The following is a 22,874-nucleotide window of genomic DNA, read 5'->3' on the forward strand; positions in this document are numbered from 1 at the left end:
AAGCTCAAGTTCGTCTCTTCATAGGAGTGGGGAGAAACCCCGGTGTTCATATTATACTCGTGTGCGTGTGGGATATATAGTTTGCAAACAGAAATGCGCAAAACGCCATGCTATGCTCCCCAGGTCAATCGAACCAGTCCCCAATTAAGCTTACAGTAAGTCGGTGAGCAGAAGAGGACTAAGCAATACGCGCCCTCATAGTCCCCTGATTTGTTGTGATATACAAAAACTGAGTCCATCTCAACTAGTTGTGGTTTGCGCTGTTGACATCATTTCATCGCCATTTCCTCGTCGCTATTAGGGCCAGGTTGGCTCAACCCCAGGGGCATAATATTTTAACGTCTGTACTTAGGCGGCTTCGGTTGCTTCAACTTCGACAGTCGCCGTCTTTTCGCTCTCCAAGGTCGGCATATCGCTGTCCATGTTGGCCTCTTGGGCTCCAGCCGGCTTTTCTGGCGCCGCCTCCCTTGTTTCTTGAGCAGGACTCGGTATCTCAACTTGCATAGGACGGTTCTCCTTGTCAACATCGCCGTTTGTGGTGCTGGGGGCTTCTGCTGGTTTGTCCATCTTCTTGAGACCTCCAATATCAATGACCTGTGATCTATCCACCTCACTCATTGCCTTGCGAATACGCTCACGGCGAGCTTTGCCCCGAAGTCTACTCTGGGGAGCAGCTCCATCTACCCAGCGCACCTGCTCAATCTTGAAACTGAGCCCGTCGTGAATACTTCTGCGGCCCTTGTAGGATCCGCCAAAGTCACGGCTCATTATTCCGAATCTTGTGGTGCCAGCATACTTGATCAGGTTGGGCAGAATTAGGATCGTGACATGCAGGTCACGGTCAAGAGGTACGTGCATCGGTCCCGTCGCAGGAGGGGAGGTCAAGGTGTCCTGAGAGCCCTTCTCACCACCCGCGTTGCCGCCCCGGCCCTTGGCCTTGGGCAGGGGGCGTTCCAGGCCGAGAAGGCTGATGTCTACTTCCTCCGCCCATTCTCCACGGAACCAGCCTCCGTGGATACAAGCAGCCACAACATCGCTGTCGTCGGTGTATATGTCAGTTCCCCAAACAGCCCGATTTCTTGTGAGTTCCTCGCGACAGTGAGGCTCTAGATGTCGGCGGTGGATCTTGACCGTGAGAGTAGAGTTCTCATTGTCTTGAATTAGGTCTCTCGGAAGAGGTTTTGGCTTTGTCCTAAAGCCGCCCTTTGAGTGAGTCCTGAAATGGTCCGCTTTAATTTCTGGTTCATAGAGTATATCACCTAGGTGCTTGCGGGGTTTGTGGGCTACGCTGTCGAGAACCATTTGTGAGTCAACAGTCTTTTTGGGTTTTATAAAAACAACTGGCGCTTGAGGAGTTTGCTTGGCTGGTGCGACACCATTGTTGCTGTTGATGGCATTGGCAGAAGACCTTGGGATTTGGTGGCTATGTGTCATTGGAAGGCCTGTTGGCGAGAGAACAGGAGTGCCTGTCTTGACATTTTTCAAAGGTGTGCTGCCTGCATGTAGGGGAGAAGCTGTTCTCTCGGGGATCCCGTGATGATGGTGATGATGATGACTGGATAAAGCATGGTCAGTATCTTGAATCTGCAGCCGTGAATTACAAGTGTAAACATACTGATGGTGGTGATGAGCATGGTTCGTTCTAGCTCGCTTGGTTCGCCCAACCGGAGTCAGGCGGCCAGTGCTATCGTCATCACCTTTTTGATCATCATCCTTGACCTTCCTTTGTCGCTTCCGAGGTTGTTTGGCAGGCTGTTCAGCGTTTACCTCAGCAGGCAACGGATCCGCATCGTCGCGTCTCGCCAGCCCAGAGTTGGTAAATGGGAGGTGAGATGGACCGGGACTTGGCATTCCGTATGCACCGGCACCAGCTCCTATGCCAGAAAACATGCGACCGAATTCACTCTTGATTCCTGGTTCACCAGACGGCGTCATTGACTGCGGCTGTGCTCCTTGCACAGCCTGTGGTAAGGGGGAAACCCGGCCCTTGCGGTTAATCTCACCAATCGCCAGAAAGCCACTGCTGCTTTGCTGACGAGCCAGCGTCGGAGCTGGATGGCCATCGTCCAGTGATCGGGGCTGTCTCGGAAGCTCGGACACGGCCGGCCCAGGTCCGCCGTTGTAAGCCACTGAAGGGGGTGGGGGCCCTTCTTCGTCATGCCTCACTCGGTGCGGCGGTTGTTGTGATTGGTGGTGGGCAGGCATGGGAACAAATCTATGCCTGTCTGGCGACCCAAAGGGCTGCGGCCCCCTTTCAGACTGGGTTACAGGAATAGCATGCGAAGGGGGGTGGCTGGCAGCTCCAGCATGCGGGTATCGTTCACCATGCTGAGTTGCATGGGCAGGGAATGAACCAAAAGGTGGACCCGATGTCACTGGATGCTCTGGAGGTCCGTGTCGCGGTGCGTATGCAGGCTCGTACGAGCCTCTCGCCGGCGTTTGATCGTATCCCGGCCGTAGCTGCCAGCCTGCAGCATCTCTGTGATCTCGAATTTCTCTGCCGTAAGGCGGTGGACCTTGGGAGCCCGGAGGCCCTTGGGGCCCGAAATCTACCGGGCGGCCATGCCGATTGGGGTCAGAGGAAGTTCTCTCCCGACGCTCCCTGTCCCGCATGTCGAACTGGCGTTCTCTTTCAATCCGTTCTCGTTCTACACGATCCATGTGCTCACGCTCTGTCATGAATGGCGGCTGGTGCTGGTGTTGCGGCGGTGGCGGTTGCTGCTGCTGATGCTGCTGCAGTCGTTGGTGTTCTTCGAACCGTGCCCTCTCCATCCTCTCCCGCTCCATGTGCTCCCGTTCACGAAAGTGGGCATCCCTCTCCATCCGATCACGATATTCCCGATCTTGCTCCATGACACGACGCTGCTCCTGCTCATAGATGCTTCGAGGTGGTCCTTCGGGATTGTATTCCTGCCCTGGTCTCAATTCTTCCCTGCGAGGACCAAAATAGGGCTCACCTGGGGGCGGACCACGGCCCATTTCCATCGGCCTACCGGGACCGTTACCAAATGCTCGGGGTTGGCTGCTTGGCCGGGGTGGCAAGCTCCCTGCCGACAACCTTCCCGACTGATCCCTTCTATCCTCAAATGGGGGCATTGGCGGCCCGCGCACAGAATGCGCCCCGGGGGTTCCATACCGCGTCGACATTTCTGGTGTTCCATGGAAGCCCTGTGGAGGGGAGCCAGCAACACTGCCTCGTTGATCTCTTGGCTCGTAAGGCCTTGCATGGTTTGTTGGCGTCTCGGGCCGTCGGGAGAAAGGAGGGTAGTCTGCGGCTGCCGCGCTTTGCATTCTGGGCGAAGCATGGACGGTGGCCGCATATGCTGGGCCAGGACCACTCGGACCCGGGGTGGTGCTCGGAGGTGGGAAGGGAGCATGCCCGGGAGGGTGACTCCCAGGAGTCGGTTCCCTCTGCACGGCATGTCCACCGAGCATATTCGAAAGCGGCATTCCGGCCGTTCTGGCGAGGCTACTCAGCGAAGGCAGCTCCCGGCCCGAGGAGAACATGGTGGTAGAATTTGTCGTCGGTGGTGGTATCCTAAGCCCCGAGGCCGGCGCAGGGCCAGGCCCTGTTTGTTGCATACTATATGGACCCATTGGCTGTTGCTGAGGAGGGTCCGAGGGAGGCCCCATGTTGCGACTCGGCGGACCGCCTATTGACGAAGCGCTCTGATGGCGCGAGTGTGTCGGGGCTCCTGGATGCGACGTCGGGTCGGGCCTCTCAAAGGGGGTGCGAGACTGTTGATGCGAGAAGTAGGGATGCGAATCGGTCGAGAGTCGTCGCTGGTGATCGGGTCCGGGACCTCCATAAGCACCCGGCGCTGGACTGGCAGAAGGCGGATGAGATTGCGAATGTGAAGCAGGAGGTGGAAAATGCGCTGAGTTGGCGGAGTTCTGAGCGGGCGGGAAAGGCGAGCGGCGATATTGTGCCGGAGGAGAGGCGATGGTTCTCGCGAAAGGGTTGGCGCCTTGGGGTTGTGGTGGAGGAGGTGGTTGTTGATGTGGATGTTGGTGGTGGTGCTGATGCTGTTGCTGTCTCGGATCCATGGTGGATAAGTGAGAAGCAGAAACAAAAAGCTCCGGTACGATTTTTAGCTTCAAATTAAACTGCTGTGTGTGGTTTTTTTTTTGCTGCAGTTGCGTCCACGACCCAACCAGACCAGCCAGACTATTATTATTACTATTATTCGCTCTGCTCCAAGTGCGGTGTGCTGTGTAGGCGGAGGCGCGCTAAAACAGCGATGCAGGGTCAACGTCGTCAGCGTCGGGGTCGTGTCGGCGCGCAGGGCCAAAGGAGGAGCGGCTGGGTGGTGGAAGGGTCGTCGACGTGATGATATTCGCGACGGAGTCGTCCATGTGTCTCACAGGTAAAAGGAGGCTAACAGTGAGATGCAAATAAGACAAACACGTCGAGAATAGCATGCAGTAGTCCACAGCGTGGGATTCGAGGTTAAAGCATGAGCAAGGAAGGGCAGGAAGTGGGAAGAGGAAAAAAAAAAAGAATAGTTGATGCGTCGGTCTGGTCGCCGGTGCAGGATTGGCTTTGCTACTACTGTACGTGCTGTACAGAGCTTGACTGGGGGGTGCGCGCACAAGCACAAGCACAGGGAAATCCGGGGGAGAAGGTTGCGGAAGGTTGGGCTGGCGTTTGGTTCCTGTGGGAATCTAACAGTAGCAAAGGTTTGAGACGGCTCGAGGGAAGAGGGAGGACCAAAAAAAAAAAAAAAAAAAAAAGCCCAGGCCGGCCCCCAGCAGAACTCCCAGAAAGGTGCAAACAGAGCTTGGTAGTAGGTGTACCCGTAGTACAGGGGTGAGGCCTGTCAATGCATCTACCAACACATCAGTCGACAGGGATGATGAGAGAAATCTTTTTTTCTTTCTGGTCTTCTACATCGTACTTGCTGCTCAAGATTCATGGGGCGACCCGATTAAGACACGCACACTTTGTTCACTGCAGCGCTGCTGACTGCGCTATTAACAGTCGTGACGCACAGGAAACTTTGTTCGACAACCATGGACGTACCCTAAATCGAATGCTTTCGTCTTCTTTTTACTCCTCCTCATCTATATCAATCTGAGAGAGGTGTTTAAAGGTAGCGACTAAAGCGGGCATCATCTTTCCAGGGTTGACATGCATTCTACCAGCTATGTACAATAGGTAATGTACGTACTCGGGTAGCTAAAGTGGTCATCAGAGCTGTAGTACATAAGATGTAGCCCTTACCTACCCCAACCTATGGTAAGTACCTACTACAGGTACCTACATCCTTACACATCAATACTTTGCAAGGTGCATGTGTTGGGGGAGAGGGGAAAGGCTTGAAACTGACCGACAGGTACAGCTTGACAAGCTCTGTTCTCGACGGGCGCTAGAGTCTGTTAACCCCCCCTCAAGCCCCCCCTTCCTTACCGTCCATCCCCCCTGCAGTTCTTTCTCCACCCTGCTCTCCCTGCCGCTGATCCCTGTTGGCGATATGCAGTAAAATCCAGTGGAGCTTCTCGCGGGAAGTTGTTAGCCTCTGGCACCGGCTCAATGAGCAAAGACTACCATCGTCATCGTAGATTCTAGAGGACTGAAAAAGACTGTGAATCTTGCAAGGCTGTTGGGCGAGTATATCTTTCGGTTCCATTGTGTTGAGCGTGTGTAAGAAAGGGAGACGGTAACGAGCCAGTACCATTCGTGAACGAGTTTAGGTAGAGTGCACATAGTATCGTGGATTCGAGCAGCTAACACTCCGTAGAGTTGTGTATCTACCGTACAGGTAGCTAGGTTAGGTACCTATCTATCATGACTTTCAACTCTCCCATGATTACAGGTCAAATTTGTCAGTCTGACAGGGCAAGGTACTGTATCTGTATCGAATTCAAGCATCGATCGATATACGAATAGATATCATAAATTCACAATGAATACAATGTCACCTCCTTGTCTCCCATCCCAGATCATTAATATGGGGGATGGAGTAAAAGTCGACGGCGGTTGATCGTGTGTCTGTCTTCTCTATGCGTGACAATAATGCAACAGCCACCGTTTGACCTTCATGACCAACTTATATACATGGTGGTTCAGCATCAGATCTGTGAGACCGTTGGACTGTCAATTTGCCTCCTCGTAACCAGAGACGGGAATGAGGAGGACTGGCCACTGACAAAACCCTTCCTTGAGATCAACATTGGGCTGGTCGGGGGGCAAGAGCTCCGGCCTCTAAATTGACTCGACCCGACTCGACTCGCGCGAGTTGCAGCTGTCTGTCATTGCTGGCGCCGCGATTCGTTCAAAACGAATTTCTATCCTTTTTCGATTCGCACCATCCTTGTTTTGGCCCCAGGAGCTCCCCTGTTTAAGAGGCACCCCATGGTCAGGGACCCCTCCATCATCGCCAGGCAAGATCCAGTCCGCGCGCGCACCTGACTTGGCCCCCTGGTCCAAATTATTGTCACTTCCAAACTGCATTTCTCATCGCCAGAAAATACTCTACAAGGCAAAATATGTGTGATCCGTTATGCTGGGTACATAATTTGGACGTGTTGATGCATATATATAACATTGATAATACACTGTCTAGCATGGCACCTAGGCAATCAAGCAGCAACTTGTCACACGACCGGAAAATTTAGGACAGATTTCATCGGCATTTTGCCAACCTGGGTATTATACAAAGTACTCAGCTTCGTACTCTTCGTACAAAGTACCTACGTACATATATTACCGGGACTAACTGCAGTCATCATCTCGGCATCTCATATTACGTACAGCATAGCATCACAAACAATGAAGACCTGTCACAGCGCGCGTACACCCTCAGAAATTTCAGTGTTTGTATTGAGCATCGTGAGTTCCATTCATGCCGTCATACAAGATTGACATCGTGGACAAACAACAACAAAAAGAAGACAACCATCATGTTGGCAGCCACCGTGAAGAAACTATAATAGAAAAGAGTTCAATATCTAGGTACATAACTTTTATACGTTTACTGCCACACACTCATGTTTTAGTTATGTGAGAAAAGATAAAGACGTTTGCTGAACCCCTCTCTCGCGGCACTACATGCAGTGTATCTGTTGGACACATGTGCAGAATTGCGGCATTCGGCAGGTAGTGCGTACATCAATAATCGACACATATATTTTCCATCCCATGCTGTTTTCCATGCCATGGCAGAAATTTCCGTCCGCGCGGTTGAGCCAAGTCCCGTCTGCAAGTCTCGAATGCCAGGCACACGACCTCCCGAGCCGACCAATCCCATCTCGCGCGCAAATTGGAGAGCACTTCATGGTTGCTCATCTATGTATGGATACGCCGTCGCCAGCCGACCCAAGACAACATGAGCATGACTTTTGGCATTGGTGAATCCAGACAAAAAGTCAGCATTGTCCCATCTATTCGTGACATCTCTTCCAGGGCATCTTTAAGAAAAAGAAAGAAAGAAAAACACCTCTCGTCCTCTCTCCTGCTGCTGATGCATAGTTCATCGGGTCAAGTTGGCTAGTAGCAACTCTAGCCATTACACTTTTATACTCGGCCTATTTTGTACTCGTTACGCCTCCATCCTGTCTGACAGGTATAAATAGACAAAGACATACACAATACTAGTACATTTCACAGTGACACCATTTGAACCATGGAACGCCCTACTGAGTGCACCTTGAACTGGCTGTGTACTCTGTAACGAATGTACAGAAGAAATCCAACAAACCATGGGAGAAGAAGAAAAAAAACAATCGTCTCCGCACGATGGGAACCCACTGACGCCAGCCAGCGAGAATCGATACAGGTTCCCATCTTTTCCCAGCCTGTCAAGGGCCCGACATGGTTAACCCTGGCTACCGTGCGCACCCCCGGAACGACAGCTCACAAAAAATTGCCCATTCGTGACCTCCCATAATCCACCTTGGTTTGAAGGCAACTTGTCGCAATTCACGATGCACCGTTCCTTGTTGGTGACCAACAAAAGCGCCCATGCAACGTCAATGTGCACGGGTGACTTGCTGTGCTCTGCCTACGCCTTGCCATGTCTTGCAGTAGTCAAGTATCCCATTAAACGGGCATTCATTTAGATGTGAAGTAATCTGTACACAGTAGTCGGTCCCTGTCCATTCTACGCTCCTCGACCAAAGAACCTAACCCCAACCATGCTCTACGCTGCCTGTTCTTGCATGATGATAATATTTAGTGTACCATTTATTGCTGAACCATGCCCTTGGCTGCACGAACGCTGCATTCCGCCCGTATACATGGTACACTGCGTTTTGTGTCTGACCGCTTTTCGACAATCTGCTCGTCCCCAGTCCAGGGCTCCAGGTAGATCTGTAATTTGATCACGTCTCCGGCTCGGCCGAGATGTTTCCGAGAAATTATACAAAGCGTTTGCAGGACTTTCCAAAGGCATGCTACACCAAGTGGCGACAATAGGCAAGTTGTTATCCATTTATACTATACCATCAAGTACTGTGGTGTAGTCTAGTACCATAAACCATTCCTGGCGTCAACTCCAAAGAGATCGTCATCTCATTACTCAGATAAGAGATACGATCCCCCAAAACTCAACACTAGTGCCATGGAATATAGTATTATGCACCACATTTCCCAATGTCCATCGCGCATGGGCTCGTGCCCACTACTAATCCAAGGCTTGTGGTGTTTGTATAGAAAAGCGTTTGGCGCTCACGGAATACCAAGGCCCGCAACGTAACTCCTGTCGACTGTTCTAGGAGAAGTCGATGGCACACATCACTACCAGCATTGATATCTCGGCTTTGAATTCATTCGATGATTATTGAGTCACAGTTCATGCTCCCGCACCCCATCATTTCCCTCATGTTTCGGGTCGGCCGAATCTTGCTTTCGACAAGCATCTACGAGTCGGAAGTGAGTCTTCTTATATAATGACAGAGAGATATACTCACGAAATATCGAGCGGCGATTGTGTCATTGTTAGCAAGATACACACTATGCTTGAGCACCAATATACACAGTATAAGTAATGGTGAAAGAGCTAGGTTGTATTTCATCATCCCGACCTGGCCCCTTCTGGGAACCAATCAGTGCATCGTCCTGGCAGATGAGTATGCTGTCCAAGCAATAGCGATACAGGGCGCCCACACTTTCTCGACAGATGACATGTCGTCCACTCTGCGAGATAACGGTTTTGGATGCTCATATACCTGACTAGTAACAAAGACTGATGAGCACGACATCAACCCAGAACTATATTACCTATGCAAAGTCCCACTATAACGGAACAACTCGGCCGACATGTATCCATCATATTGAGACTCGGCAGGTATAAAGTTGAACATAAAGCTATTTCGCAAAGCTGCACCTCACAATGGCCCAAAGGACAACAGTCTTCCTTGCTCATCAACTGGTCTCTGAAGCTGCCCGATATGAACCAAGCTAATCATTCCGGTCTGGTTGAAATCAGCCATGATGCGGCAGTCTCCAGCGGGAAACAAGTCGACGCAACTGTGTCGAGGGGCGAGGTTGGGAATTTGCGGGATGACCCAGAGGCCAAGGCTCAGTTTCTAGCAACATTTGACGCGGATGAAGAGACGCGAATCATGAGAAAAGTGAGCCGCCACTTTTTCTTATTAATTGGTATCATGTATATGATCAAATCGGTAAGTAGGATCCAGGTGACCCGGGTATAGTTACATTAAAGAGACTCAGACATTATACAGCTGGACACGAATAATGCTGCCAATATCAGGGTACTCCAAGTCGGGCAGCCGAGGAACATCATGGCCGAGTTGGGAATGACTTCAGACGAGTACAACTGGGTTGGGTCCATTTATGGTGTAAGTCACGAGAAATGCCCCTGTGTTCTATTGGGAAAAGTCACTTATATTCGTCAAGATCGCATACATCATCTTTGAAGCGCCGAGTAATCTGCTTTTGAAGCGCATGAGTCCACATTTGTGGCAATCTCGCATCTTTCTAACGTGGGGAGTCATAACTGCGTGCCATGCTGCGGTACAGACAAGGGATCAGCTGTACGCTGTCCGGTTCTTGCTCGGGTAAGCATAGCCCATCGATATACCCGGTCGTTTGCAAACCCTCATCAGCCTATAGCATGTTCGAAGCTGGCATGTTTCCCGGAGTTCTGGCTCAGTTATCCAGTTGGTATCGGACCGACGAAATGGGCACACCAGTCGCCATCTTTTTTGTCTTCAATTCCCTTGCACCCATCGTCGGCTCTCTGCTATGTTATGGTCTGAGCTACATGAATGGAGTCGCTGGGATCAGTGCGTGGAGATGGGTATTTCTCATTGAGGGTCTTGCCACGATTGTCTTCTCCGGCTTCGTTTTCTGGCTTCTACCCGACTACCCCAAGTCGCCTCGCAGCAATCGCTGGTTGTCGGCCCGAGAGCAAGAGTTCATCGAGGCGAGACTGCCAGAGAATGCACCGCTCACCAACGATCCCGCCTTTTCCAAGAAGGAAATTTTGGCAGTCCTGAAAAGAGTCCTTATTTGGTCTTTCATGTTATCACAGACCTTGGTAAACATCGGTGGTTACGCACTCACCTGGTTTCTACCGACCATCATCACGAATCTGGGTTTCGCCGAACTGCCAAGGAACCAATTGCTAAACATTCCACCGGCTGTGGCAGCAATCTGTGGAATATTGTTCTCGGCATGGCTTATGAATCAGGCAATCATTGTACGACCAGCACTTATCATGTGAGTGAATAGTCTTTGCCATCAAGAATGAAATAACCGCTGATGCCCATGCTAGGATTATAATGGCTGGCATGGTCACATGTTTCGTCCTCTTCTTCACCATCAGCAACCACGTCGGTATCTACATTAGCTGCATACTTGGGTCTCTGTTCTATCAGACCTACTTCATCCCCTTCTGGGCTTGGCGATCGGCTACCATGTCTGGTTCGACAGGGACTGCCTTCACCCTAGGGCTGCAGAGCGGAATTGCACAGCTCGGCGGTGTAATTGGCCCACAGCTGTTCCAGTCCCGATGGGCCTATAATGGTTACAAGAACAGTTTCGCCATCGCTGGTTCAACCATCATTGCCGGCTTTGTGAGCAATCTCTGGACTTGGTGGCTCACTCGGAACACTGAGTACGATGTGCTCCGGGTTCGCCGCATTATGAACCAAGCGCGCCGGGATGGTAGGACGAATTATGAAGATGACATTCGCATATTTGAAGAAAGGCGTTTCTTTGAAGGAATTCGCAGAACCAAGGATCCGGTCAGCGAGGACAACTCGCAAGTATAATCAACAGTCTGCTAGCGATTTCCACAGGTGAACCTGCTAAGCCAAACTGTTGAAGATATCACCTCAAAAAATGCACACACCAACAAGATATGGTCTGATTCATGTAGACAGGGGCATTCTTACTTGTAATCTTGACCATATGATCTAGTGCGTTTAGGACAAGGAACTTAATCCGTGATGGAGCATATGCAGGAGTTTGTGTGATTTCCTGTTAATTGTAGACAACCAGATGAGATTATCCAATGAGTCGGGACCTCACCAGCTTGTTCGTGCCAACTGAATATAGAGAGGCAACCGCCACATTAGTGCTTCATGCCCTTCTCGTGCTCGACCTCGGCTACAAGCGCCGGCTCAACTCCCTCCTGCGCAAGCCCCTTCAGATCTTCCTCTCCCATCTCCCCGTCCCAGCCATTTGCGATGAGATAGGCCCTGAACCTCTCATCCTCCTCTCTCAAATCCTCGCCCCTAAGATCGCGCACAAAGATGCGCGTCACTATGACACCCGTAATGCCGCAGATGGCCGCGATGATGAACGTCCATCGCTTGCCTAGGTTGGTCTGAATCGGCGTAAAGGCCTCGGTGCCAACAGCAGCACCGACTTTGCCAATGGCGGCCGAGAGGCCGTAGCACGTGCCGCGGACGGCGGTGGCATAAGACTCGCTGCTGATGAGACCGAGCATGTCACCAGGTCCTAGGTTGCCCGATGACTGCATGAGGCCATAAAAGACAACAAACAGCGGGATGATCTTGGTAATTTGGTCATAGGCGCAGCCGATGATGAGCCCAAAGACGAGGTAGCCACTGAACCCGACCATCATGGTGTTGCGACGGCCAATCTTGTTACACAGGAATGCGCCGATGAAGACGCCCGGAAGAGAGATGGCGCCCAGTAGAAGCTGATACTCTGCAGTTTTGACAATATTAGAGCCCTTGACGACGCTGGAAATGATTGTCCCCTTTAATGATCCGGATTAGCAAAGAAAAGCTCACTGAAAATTGGCTTCATCTATTGGACATATCAACGAGCGATCGAGAAATTTGCAACACTTACAGAGAAGACGCCGTTGGGAAAGGTAATCTATGCGGAATCAATATCAAAATCCAACCAATAATACGCTCGTCGACTCACAAAATCATACAGAAACCACGCTCCTGCGGTACCAATCAAGTCCTTCCAATAGTACCTGAAAACTAAAAGATACGGCACCTTCTTCTTGATGGCACCTCGACGATAAAGTTTCGAGTTGAGCATCTTGATTCGAAAGTAGAAGATGACGAGCGGAATGATGCAGCCAATTCCAAAGCAAACCCGCCAGACGGTCGAGAGATGCGTGACTCCGGCAGCCGAGATGACAATGAGGAAGATGATGACGGCGAGCGGGCCGCCAAACGACAAGGGCAGGTTGGTGACCAAGACAAAGATGGGTCCGCGATTCCTCAAGGTATGCTCGTTGGCGGACTCGCTGGCGCTCGTCGAGGCAGCAGGGTATTCGCCGCCAGCGCCAAAGCCCACAATGCCGCGGGCCACTGTCAGCATCCAGAACATGCCGAGCGTGGTCGTGCCATGAGCAGCAGTTGCAAGAATACCGCCGAGGATGACCATCAGAGTAGTGAGAACAATGGCGAACTTGCGTCCCAGGTAGTCGCAAGTGAAGCCAATCACGACTTGGCCGAGGACCTCGCCAACGAGAAGAGCATTTGAGACCTGCGTCTTGACTGCCGAAGTGTAGACGTCGGGATATTTCTGTGTGAAGAGCACGTTGAGCATGGTCCTGAAAGGTATAAGTCAGTAAAGCGACCACACGTGTCGACAGGTGGATGGCCTACTCACATCAAGTTGTTCTGATATCTTGAGGCATCATTAGCTCCATTTTGAAATTAGGGAAACCACTTGTTCTCAACCAGGCGACTCACCCATCCGAAGCCAATCCGGCACCGGCAGCAATAATGGTGAAGAGATCGGACAATTTCTGTCGCTTCCCGGATACCTGTGCCGACGGTGCTGCGGGGTCCTTGGAGTCGACTGCTGTGACAGCATTTGGCGACACAACATCTCCATGCTTTTCAGCGGCTTGGGCAGAGGCGGAAGCCTGTTCAATGTCGACAATGGGTCCTTGGTCTGCCATTGCCCTTGATTATTATGGGTATGACTGAAATATGCCCAAATCCTAGCCAGGCCCAGGTTCGCCACTCTGGGAGGGCAACTGAACTCGATACAATTTTCTGGGGATCGAGGTTTCTGTTGTTTAGTTGGCAGCTCGTAGTTACCCTCAAAAGCGGACAGTGCGATTCGGGATCAACAGAGGAAGCACCCCACGAGATGGAGATAGTCCAGCTTGATTCCACGATGGAGGACGAAGGAAAATGTGCAGACGAGCAAAGTTAAGTACTAGTCCTCAATGCTCCCACGGGCTTGAGTTACACGAGCACGTGGACAGGTATATCCAGGTCTAAGCATGCAGCAAACCCATGTTCCCCTTTGCCTGGTGCAGGAGGAGCTGCATTGCCGACTACGGCAAGTCGACCGAGGATGGCTGGGCAATTGATTGTCTTTGTTCATCATCATGGCGCCTAGAACTAGTATTGTTCTCAACCGGGCAAGGACTGCGCAAGGGAAATCATAATTTGGAGCAAATCCCTAGTCCCATGTCATGCACATACATACATATGTACCTAGGTAAGTATGTAGGTAGGTATACATCAAAGTTTCAAGTCACTTACAGAGTACATGCGGCGGCATCGGCATCCTGGTTTCGTTTCTTGAAAGCGTTTTCAAAGATCGGACCGGGCCCATCTTTTCTCTCTGTCTTCATCTCTTGTCTGCGGTCTCTCTCTCTGGTAGATAACAATGCCTGAAACCATGTAGACGTCTGTGTATATCCAAAGACTCACTGTGCCCACTGAAGGCAGCACGTGTTGATCCTTGATGGCGCAGTGTCTCCAGTTTTCTTTTCGCACGCAGCAGTGAACCAAGCCATTGGGAACAGGTATGGCAGCATAATGGTTCGGCAGGACTCGCACAAATCGTAATGCTTCGAATGCCAATCTCACACTGTCTATATCTTGACTTGTCAGTCTCAGACAAGATGTAAACCATCTAACCTAGTTGTATTAGTGTTGCTCGCCCTTGCATCTCGTCCTGACCTGCTCTGCCCTGCCAAGGAGACAGACAAGCAAAGATGAGCAGCCGCCAAAGGCGCCTCCCGGCTTGGGCCCCCCCACATGGTGCGTCGGATGGGATCCCGACTTGGCCCCGTTCCCCAGGATTCTATTCCATCTCCTAAAACTCCAATAATTCTCGCCACTTTGCCCACGTGCGCAATTCAAGCCTTTTGTTGTCGTTGTCGTTCGAGCCTAGTACACAGAGACTCCATGGCCGTTTGTGACTAGTAGTAAAAATGACTCTACAACCATTGCAAATGATCCAATTCTTCGGGTCGCTCACTCCACCGGAATCTCATGCCGATCGGGTTTCGGCATGCGCTTTGCACGTGGCTCCTTTGGCAGAGCCTCTTCATCAACTCCTGCAGTTCGACATTCTGCACTACGTAGTGATTTTCACACAACCATTTCTTGGTCTTGATGCTCCATTTGTATTTTCAAACAGTCATCAATTCAGCTAACTAGATAACCCATCGATCCACTATCCCACCCCTTTGGCAATATTTCGAAAAAAGAAATGGGGTATATATCAACTACTAATAAAACACGACTTGCCAGGCTCCTTTGGTGGGTGTAGAGGTGATCGGGCCGTTTGAGAATCAATGGCTAGAGCGAAGTCCGTAATCTCGTTTCAACATGTCGCGTCGTGTCGTCAGTCTCCCGTCTCGTCTAGCTCCATTGGCTTGGCCCAAAGAATGAGCCATCGTCGGGCAGCACTTTTGACACAGCTGTACCCTCGCTGTCGAGGTTCTGCTGCCAAACAAGGTTCCCCCACCAGTCGGGAAAGGTGGCGCCGCTCAGGCCGAGGGCGAGGGCCGAAACCACGATGCACAAGGCCGTTCCGATATCGAGCGCGCCCGACAGCACGTAGTTGTAGCGAGTCCACCAGCCAAAGAACCTTCTCTTGATCACATAATTGAAGACCAGACCGACAATCACCCACTGGCCGAGGTACCACGTCGTCGCGGGCGGGATCATACCGGCCGCACCAAAAATGGCAGGAAAGAAGACATAACGCAAAAAGCTCCTGGGATAGCGCATAGCCAGGAAATACTGGATCACGGGTAGACCGGCACCAATGAGCCAGAACCAGTTGACCCACGAGTACAGCTGACCAATGCCAAACATCTTGGCCGGCCCCAACAGACCCCAGATGACCGAGGCGTTGTAGAACGTCTTTGCGTGGGGGCACGTCAGCCCGTTGGGCTGTGACGAGGTGCAGATGCCCTCGATATTACCCAGCAGAAAGTTGTACACAGCGACCTGAACGATGGATAGCCAGATCACGGCAAAGAGCTGTGCAGCAAACATGCTTCGGGGTGGAATCTTCATGTAGTGGCCGATTTTCATGTCAGATACTAGACTGCAAGTCAGCAAGCGCTCGCTCATCATCTATTATCCATTTCAAAAACACGTACCGTAAACGAGACCATTGCAAGCAAGCATGTATCCCCAACTCTTGAAAAGCATCATGGCAACTGGGCGACCAGGCGTCATGTAGCCCACGACCATTTCAGTAATAACATTCAACCCGGCCTGCTGGTTGGTGACGGCTTGGATGACACCCACGGGCAGAATGAAGACGACGCCGATGATGACGCAGAGGATATATGCCCACCAGGTCAAGTGTGTCTGCCAGGCTTGCGAGGCGATCATACCGAAAGCAAAGCTGATGATGAAGACGATGAAGAACCACCATCCGGGCGCTTCCTTGTACCTGCGCATCAACTTCAAATGCACATCACCCTCCTCAAACCGGGCATTACGAGCACGGGCAACAATGTCGCGCCCATAGAAAAGGGCAACATGAACAACGGTCGAGGCGAGCGTGGCGAATGACATGCCATAACTCAACGAAAAGGCGGGCCCGAGCATCAGGGGCGAGTACTCCTCATAGGCTTCCTGGTTAAAAGTATACTCGTCCGTCAGAATGCGGCTGGTGTTGTATGACTGGCCAAAGTGATCAAAGTTGGAATTGGCACTAATCGGTAGGTATTTCATGAACTCGGGTCCGGCGTATGCAAGGCCAATGCAGCCTACCATCATGAACAAAATGCCGGCGCCTACGTTCAAGATGGCAAAAGCAGGCGTCTGGAGGGGACTGAGCAAGAACCCAGTGATGACGCTCCAGTCGAACGAGATGGGGACAAGACCCAAACCGGTCTGGCCACCAAACACCTGATTGATGACGACGCTCTCGGGGGCGATCCAGCAGATAAAGGTAAACATTTGGAGGAAAGTTGCCATGACCTGGGGTATCCACTCGTAGCAGAATGTGCAAAGCGCAACAATGAGGAAGAATTTGAAGCGGCCTATGCGCCAGCCATTGGTCGTCGACGGATCGGAAGGCGAATGGTCGTGCAGCGAGTTCATGACGGTAGTGAAGATGAGGTTGGCAGGCCAGACCATTGCGGCCGGCTGAACCAAGTAGCGGCGCAGAGCACCAGCCAGTCCGAGACCCATGGCCTGGGTCGAGATGATCAACAAGATCTGAAATCCCCATCCAAAGTATTGATTGTAGAAAATTTCCTGAGCCAGGAGAATATCAATAGCGTAGCTGACTGTGGCGCCGGCAGCCGTCATCATCGTGATAATCGTGTGTTCCTTTACATTAAAGGGCCCAGGGTTGAGTTCGAGATCATGACCAAAGAGCCTGATGGTCTTGCATGGAACAACTGCGTGCCATCCTCGCCCAATCGGATAGGCGATGAGCTGAACCACGGTAGACGAAATGGTAGTTGGAGAACGGCGCAGTCCGAGCAAGATGTTGCAAGCGGCCACGATGGTGCAGAGAAAAAACCCTATCGTCCAAGCGCGAATTGTGTTGACTGGAAGGTCGCTATCATCGGTGGGATGAACCTGATATACATGTCAGGCTCCGGCACAGCGACCACTATTCATGGTTGGTGATTAGGTACTTACAGCAGCACGCACTTCGGGGTACGGTGAGTCCTCGACCAGGAGAGCGCCCTCGATGGCAGCTTCTTTCTCAATATCTCCAGTCGCCAGGGCATGATCAACATCGTCGAGCTTCTGAATGTCGAGGAAAGGATCCCATTTGTGAATGCGCTTGAACTTCCGCAGCCCGGCTGCCGGGTGGACCTCTTCTCCGCCGATCTCAATAGCAATACCGGTAGCGGTTGAGGCAGACTCATCGGCCAGAGCGGCGCTGCCCTTGCCACGAAACGCGAACCCCATGATTACGTCACCTATAGTTTTGCAATCGTTCGAGGAAAATCGTTTGCGAATATGATGGAAGGACTGAAAGACCAAGTTGTTGGGAGGCCCAACACTGGGATCAAATGAATCAAGTGGGCGAGTGAGTGAGCGAATGAGTGGGAGAGTTCAAAAGAGCGTGCAGCAAGACTCCCGCAATAAGAAAGGAACGTCGACGGCTTGGTAAAGGAGTGTAAAAAGCCAAAATAAAAGCGACCGTGCCTGATGCAAATTTTGTGGAAATGCGCGTCCCAAATATCTTCTCGGACACCAGCCGAGGTGGTTCAAGACCTTTCCCTGAAAAGAAAGCTGGGGAGGGAGAGAGTGAAGTGAAGAATGTGTTTGAGTCCCGACTATGCGACTTGGCGGAGGGAAGGTTCTAAAGACAAGAAAATGGGCGTCCAATCCGCTTCGACCCGAGTCCCCGACTCACCGGACGGGCCCAAGGACTTGGCTCTTGGTATGAACTCTAAACAGGTTGTCGAGAATAGGGGCGGCTTTGCGGAGAACGACGTATATTTCCAGTAGTAGTAGTAGAGCTGCCAGGCTTTTTGGTTCTAGGACATCAACGCGATGAGAGTCCGGCTTGCTGCCTCTCCGGACTAGGGTTGGTTTCTCGGCGCAGCGAACAGGATATGGAGACGGGCTAAAGTTCGTGACGTCTAGATTGGCCGGCCCATGACAGTTCAGTATCGACCCTCCAACGGCCCTTTGCCGATCACAGAACAAAAGCTGACGAGAAAGGGCAGAGACAGATGGTATTTGCTCGCTGGTGCCGAATGTATGATATGCTTCGATGAGTTTGGCCGCTACCAAGATCGACACGATGCACAGGTATGCAGGCAGACACTGTTGAGAGAAAGGAACAAACAATTTGCGCAACGTGCCAAGGTTGGTCAGGTTAGAGAATTTGAATCGTTGCTTTTCTTTCTTCTCTAGCGCAGTCGGGACCCACCACCAGCGCCGCCACGGCCATCGCGCCGCCTACGCCCAGCATCATGAGACGCTGGTGCTTGCTGGTCCCCGTAGAATTTGAATTGGTCCAGGCGTGAAAACGAATCCGCAGTTCCAACGGGCTGTGGGCTGAGCCAGTTCCCAGTTGACTTTCCAGGATTCCCTTGGTGCCGAGGTCACAGGTGGGGACACGATTTCAGAAAAGGTGGAAGTGCTGAGTGGCATTTTGGCATTTTCCTTGGTGTATCTCCACTGACAGGTGAAGTGATTTCCATCTCTGTCGCAGACGCCGAGGGTTCAGCTAAGCGTAGCAGTGGTGTTGTAGGTGGTTTAATAAGGAAATCAACATCCCCCGTCTCTCATCACCGACATGTCATGGGTATGAGCGACCCGGCAGATGGGCTGTCGCTGATGAATGAAGTTGGCAGCGCAGTAAGCCCCGACTCGTCGTCAGCAACGAAGACGACGCGGCCAGAGCTTGTGAGGGTCCCGCGAGTCCCGCTACATATATCGCTTGCGTGTCGAGGTGAAGGAAAACTGGGACCCGATCAATTCCATCAAGATCTACTTTTGGTTGGTAGCGTATGTACCCAAGCTGCCAGGTAAGATGGTCACTGAGAAACAATTGCTTCTCATTGACATATCAGTGATTAGAGGTCATCCACCAAGTCAAGAAGCGGCGCGGGTTCAGGCCAAGGATGTGATTCGGAATAAGCCAAACTTCCTTATGGAACACCCACCTGTGGATGTGGCTTGATCACAAAATGAGCTCGAGGATTCCGGTAGACTACATTCTGTAGTGTCTCAAGACCTGAAGGCATAGGCAGACTTGTCAGGTACATGTAGGTATACGCTTGATGGTTAGCGACCCCAGAAGCGGTAATGCAAAACATGCTCACCTGCACGTTGTCGAGCCTTGCCGTCGTGCGCGTGTATTGGACCAGAACGCCAAGCTGCTCTGGCGATAGCAGGCGAGGAATGGAGGTTCCGGGGTCTGTCGCTTGAATACGGATTTCGAGCTATGTGATACACAGCCAAAGGCAAACCAAACGATGACCGAGGAGTAATATCAATATACGGACGTCTCTACCTCATTTAGATAATGAAGTCATTGCCTTTAACCTTCGAACTGTTTCCTGACCCTGACAGAGCAGCTCGACTTAATGCAGGTACAATCTGAGATAGTCCGGGCAAGTGCTGAAAAATAGGAAATACACAACTCTGTTTTTGGAACATTTTCTTCTTGCTCTTGGGGGAGCAAACTCACTAATCTAGGATAGTCCACTGTTCGCCAAGCTCGGAACCCCTGAGCGCTCAGGGATTTAGGTGTGACAGCGTTCCCAGTTTCTCGGATTTTGGCGGGGTCTAGCGCCTAGCTTGGGTGGGAATGAAGCGGAGATTCAGTTGGGAAATATCGCAGGCTATTTTCCGCAAAGGAGTCACGCAGCCGAGAGTGCAATCTTACAACGTAGCGGCATGGCATAATTTTCTCTTTTCTCATCTTTTCGTGTACGGACTAGAGGAAGATGAGAAATCATCTCACTCACGCGAGACTCATCTTGAGGAAGCCGTAGGATGAAAAAAAGAAAAAGAAAAAAACATTCTAGTGCAAACCACTTGATGATTCACCCGACCAACCCAGATGTTTCCTTATTTCCCTCTCACTCGGGCCACTTTCATGTAATCGCGACTACCATCGCCAAGCTTGGAATCGAGTCAGAAGCGGACCATCTGTAGAGGGGCCAGAGCTCGGACTTCCGGCGCTTGCCTCTGGAAAGATGGCTCGCGGCCACTGTTTTGTCGATCCGGTCCGAGCAATCACCTCGCCGTTATTTCGAATTCGAAACTGTTGCTGAATAGAAATTTCTACTGCGCCCACCCTTGCCATATCAGATGATCGACAGTCATCTCGTGTCTTTGAATGCTGCTGCCAGGCTGCCTACACCCACTGGCCCGCCGCTATCAGCCCTATGGCTGCTGATCTCACAGGATCAGAGACCAACGGCGATCATCACCAACGTCGCTGTCGGCTGTTTATAGGTCGGTAGGTAGGCTGGTAGCTCGTGGTGTACAGCGCGTACAAAGTGCCTCTTCCTGCTCTTCGTGCTTGCTGGCTTTTTGCGCCATACAACTTTGGACAAAAAAACATATCCCATGTCGCTGCCGTATCCTTCATCTCCTTGACCTTTTGTGGGCAGCTTGATCATTGGTACGATTGACATCTACCATGTGCTTTCATAACTTGCCGGCTATTCACATATGCCTACGTGGTTACAGTGCATTACGACAGGCAACTTCGATTCGTACTCTTCCTGTCATTAGCCGAATAGTCTCGGCGGCTAATAGTTCTGGCCTATATTGCGTCAATCAAGACAATCAGATCCAGTTCCTGTCCGCAATATTGCCCATCACCCTGGGAGTAGAACGGTATCATCTCATAATGACAACCTAGCATCCAGCTAGACAGAGGCAGCACCGTGTCAAAGAACTCTGGCGATCTGATATGCTACTGAATGGCTTTTCCCAGTCTCACGATTGTCCGCAACCTGTCTAATATGAGGATTCCAAAGCTGCTGTCTTTCCTTTGCTTGGCCAGTAAGGCCTTGTCGGCCTCGGTCGTTAATGGCACAACTTGCACGGTTACACCTCTAGGTTCAGGGTCCAACGGCAAGGATCCCGATGATACACCACAAATCTTGGACGCTTTCAAGAAATGTGGTAAAAATGGCCGTGTCGTGCTGGCCGAGGGACTGTTCCACATTGGACAGGTCATGAAGACAACCGACTTCTCCAATGTCACCATCGAGATTCACGGCACGCTCAAGTGGTCCTCGGACATACAGTACTGGCTGCGCAACAGCATCTCGGTGACCTACGCCGGCCGCAGCACGGCGTGGATGGTGGGCGGAAACGACATCACCATGTTGGGCTTTGGCCGGGCGCTCTTTGATGGCAACGGACAACTCTGGTATGATCAGAACCGGAACCAGGGCAACCAAAACGGCCGGCCCATCTCGCTGACGCTGTGGAACGCGCGCAACGTGCTCGTCGATGGCATCTCTTGGCGTCAGTCGCAGTTCTGGCACACCTTTGTTGCACACAGTCAAAATGTCACGATGACAAACCTCGATATGAACGCTACTAGTAGCAGCCAGTGGTCTACGGTCAACACGGACGGTGTCGATACGTGGAACTCCAAGGACGTCGTTATCGCAAACTGGACAGTCACATGTGGCGATGTAGGTCAAACCCCAACGGTGTCATAACCGGACCAGCAATGGTCCGAACAAAGCATGATTCTTGAGGTTGAGGAATACTGATTCGGCATGCATTCAGGATTGTATTTCCATGAAGGGCAACAGTACAAATATATCCGTGTCCAACGTGACGTGCTACGAGTCTGGATGTGCGTGTATTGGATCTATAGGGTCCCAAGCATCCCAGCCAGACTATGTAGAAAACGTTTACTTCGACAATGTCACATGTATACACTCCTCGAATGCGGCATGGATCAAGACGTATTCCGGTACGGGCCGAGTCCGCAATATCACCTTTGCCAACTTCCACATCAGCCAGGTGGACCAGCCCATCTATGTGACCCCGTGTATTTATAGCGCTTCTGGTTGTGATAGCAGCCGCTTGGGCATCAGTGACGTACGCTGGGTCAACATTACTGGAACGAGCCGTTATAATGTCGCTGCGGGAATTCATTGTAGTGCTGCGACTCCTTGCAAGGGCTTTAGTATGGAAAATGTCAACATCACGCCGGCCGCTGGAGGGTCAGCCAAATGGCTGTGCTCGAATATTGAGGCACAGTCATCTTCGGGTATCCCCTGCACTGGCACATGTCCTGCAAACTGGCCACAGCAATTGAAGGGAAACCAGTGAGTATCACGATGGCGGCGATCAATGCCAGACGCCAGGGAATTGTATGCGCATTTAGGGAATTTTCATCAATACTATTCCTACTTCTCATGCTGGCCACGTCCAATTTCTTCTATTGGGGATCGTTGTCTAAATGTGTACGTTTGACCGCATGAAAGTAATGGAACAGCTTCATCATGAATATGTCGCCAAATTCATATAAGCACCAATTGCCTTTTCTCTCTCGATATTAGTGATGCCCACTACCTGTCTACGGAGCACCAGAGGGCGAACTGTTGAAAACCCCCGATTTTAGCCTTATATGCTCAAATAAAAAAAAATAAAAAACATTTATTTTCATTTCTTTTATTTCTTTCATATCTTTTACTTATCTTTCATTTTTTCTTTTCTTTTTTCTTTTTCCAAAAAAAAAAAAAAAA

General features: G+C 51.2%; 5 protein-coding genes across 5 annotated transcripts; 2 read left to right on the plus strand and 3 right to left on the minus strand.

The window, feature by feature from the left end:
• Positions 1-348: 348 nt before the first annotated feature.
• On the minus strand, positions 349-4,047 carry PFICI_08404 (uncharacterized protein; the record flags this gene model as incomplete). Its single annotated transcript, XM_007836985.1, has 2 exons — positions 349-1,555; positions 1,616-4,047. The coding sequence occupies 2 exons, from the start codon at positions 4,045-4,047 to the stop codon at positions 349-351; spliced, it is 3,639 nt and encodes a 1,212-aa protein (XP_007835176.1).
• A 5,343-nt stretch (positions 4,048-9,390) lies between these two features.
• On the plus strand, positions 9,391-11,238 carry PFICI_08405 (uncharacterized protein; the record flags this gene model as incomplete). The annotated part of the gene is made up of 5 exons (XM_007836986.1): positions 9,391-9,624; positions 9,685-9,801; positions 9,860-10,020; positions 10,076-10,684; positions 10,740-11,238. The coding sequence occupies 5 exons, from the start codon at positions 9,391-9,393 to the stop codon at positions 11,236-11,238; spliced, it is 1,620 nt and encodes a 539-aa protein (XP_007835177.1).
• A 302-nt stretch (positions 11,239-11,540) lies between these two features.
• PFICI_08406 (metabolite transport protein GIT1) lies at positions 11,541-13,364 on the minus strand (the record flags this gene model as incomplete). The annotated part of the gene is made up of 5 exons (XM_007836987.1): positions 11,541-12,194; positions 12,290-12,316; positions 12,368-13,010; positions 13,070-13,087; positions 13,153-13,364. 5 exons carry the CDS (start codon positions 13,362-13,364, stop codon positions 11,541-11,543), a joined length of 1,554 nt encoding a protein of 517 aa, XP_007835178.1.
• Positions 13,365-15,069: 1,705 nt separating this feature from the next.
• PFICI_08407 (uncharacterized protein) lies at positions 15,070-17,598 on the minus strand (the record flags this gene model as incomplete). Its single annotated transcript, XM_007836988.1, has 3 exons — positions 15,070-15,758; positions 15,819-17,259; positions 17,323-17,598. The coding sequence occupies 3 exons, from the start codon at positions 17,596-17,598 to the stop codon at positions 15,070-15,072; spliced, it is 2,406 nt and encodes an 801-aa protein (XP_007835179.1).
• Positions 17,599-21,125: 3,527 nt separating this feature from the next.
• Positions 21,126-22,458, plus strand: PFICI_08408 (uncharacterized protein; the record flags this gene model as incomplete). Its single annotated transcript, XM_007836989.1, has 2 exons — positions 21,126-21,809; positions 21,907-22,458. 2 exons carry the CDS (start codon positions 21,126-21,128, stop codon positions 22,456-22,458), a joined length of 1,236 nt encoding a protein of 411 aa, XP_007835180.1.
• Between the last annotated feature and the right edge of the window lie 416 nt (positions 22,459-22,874).

The sequence above is a fragment of the Pestalotiopsis fici genome, assembly GCF_000516985.1.
Source record: "Pestalotiopsis fici W106-1 unplaced genomic scaffold PFICI_Scf_5, whole genome shotgun sequence".
Classification (NCBI taxonomy): domain Eukaryota; kingdom Fungi; phylum Ascomycota; class Sordariomycetes; order Amphisphaeriales; family Sporocadaceae; genus Pestalotiopsis; species Pestalotiopsis fici.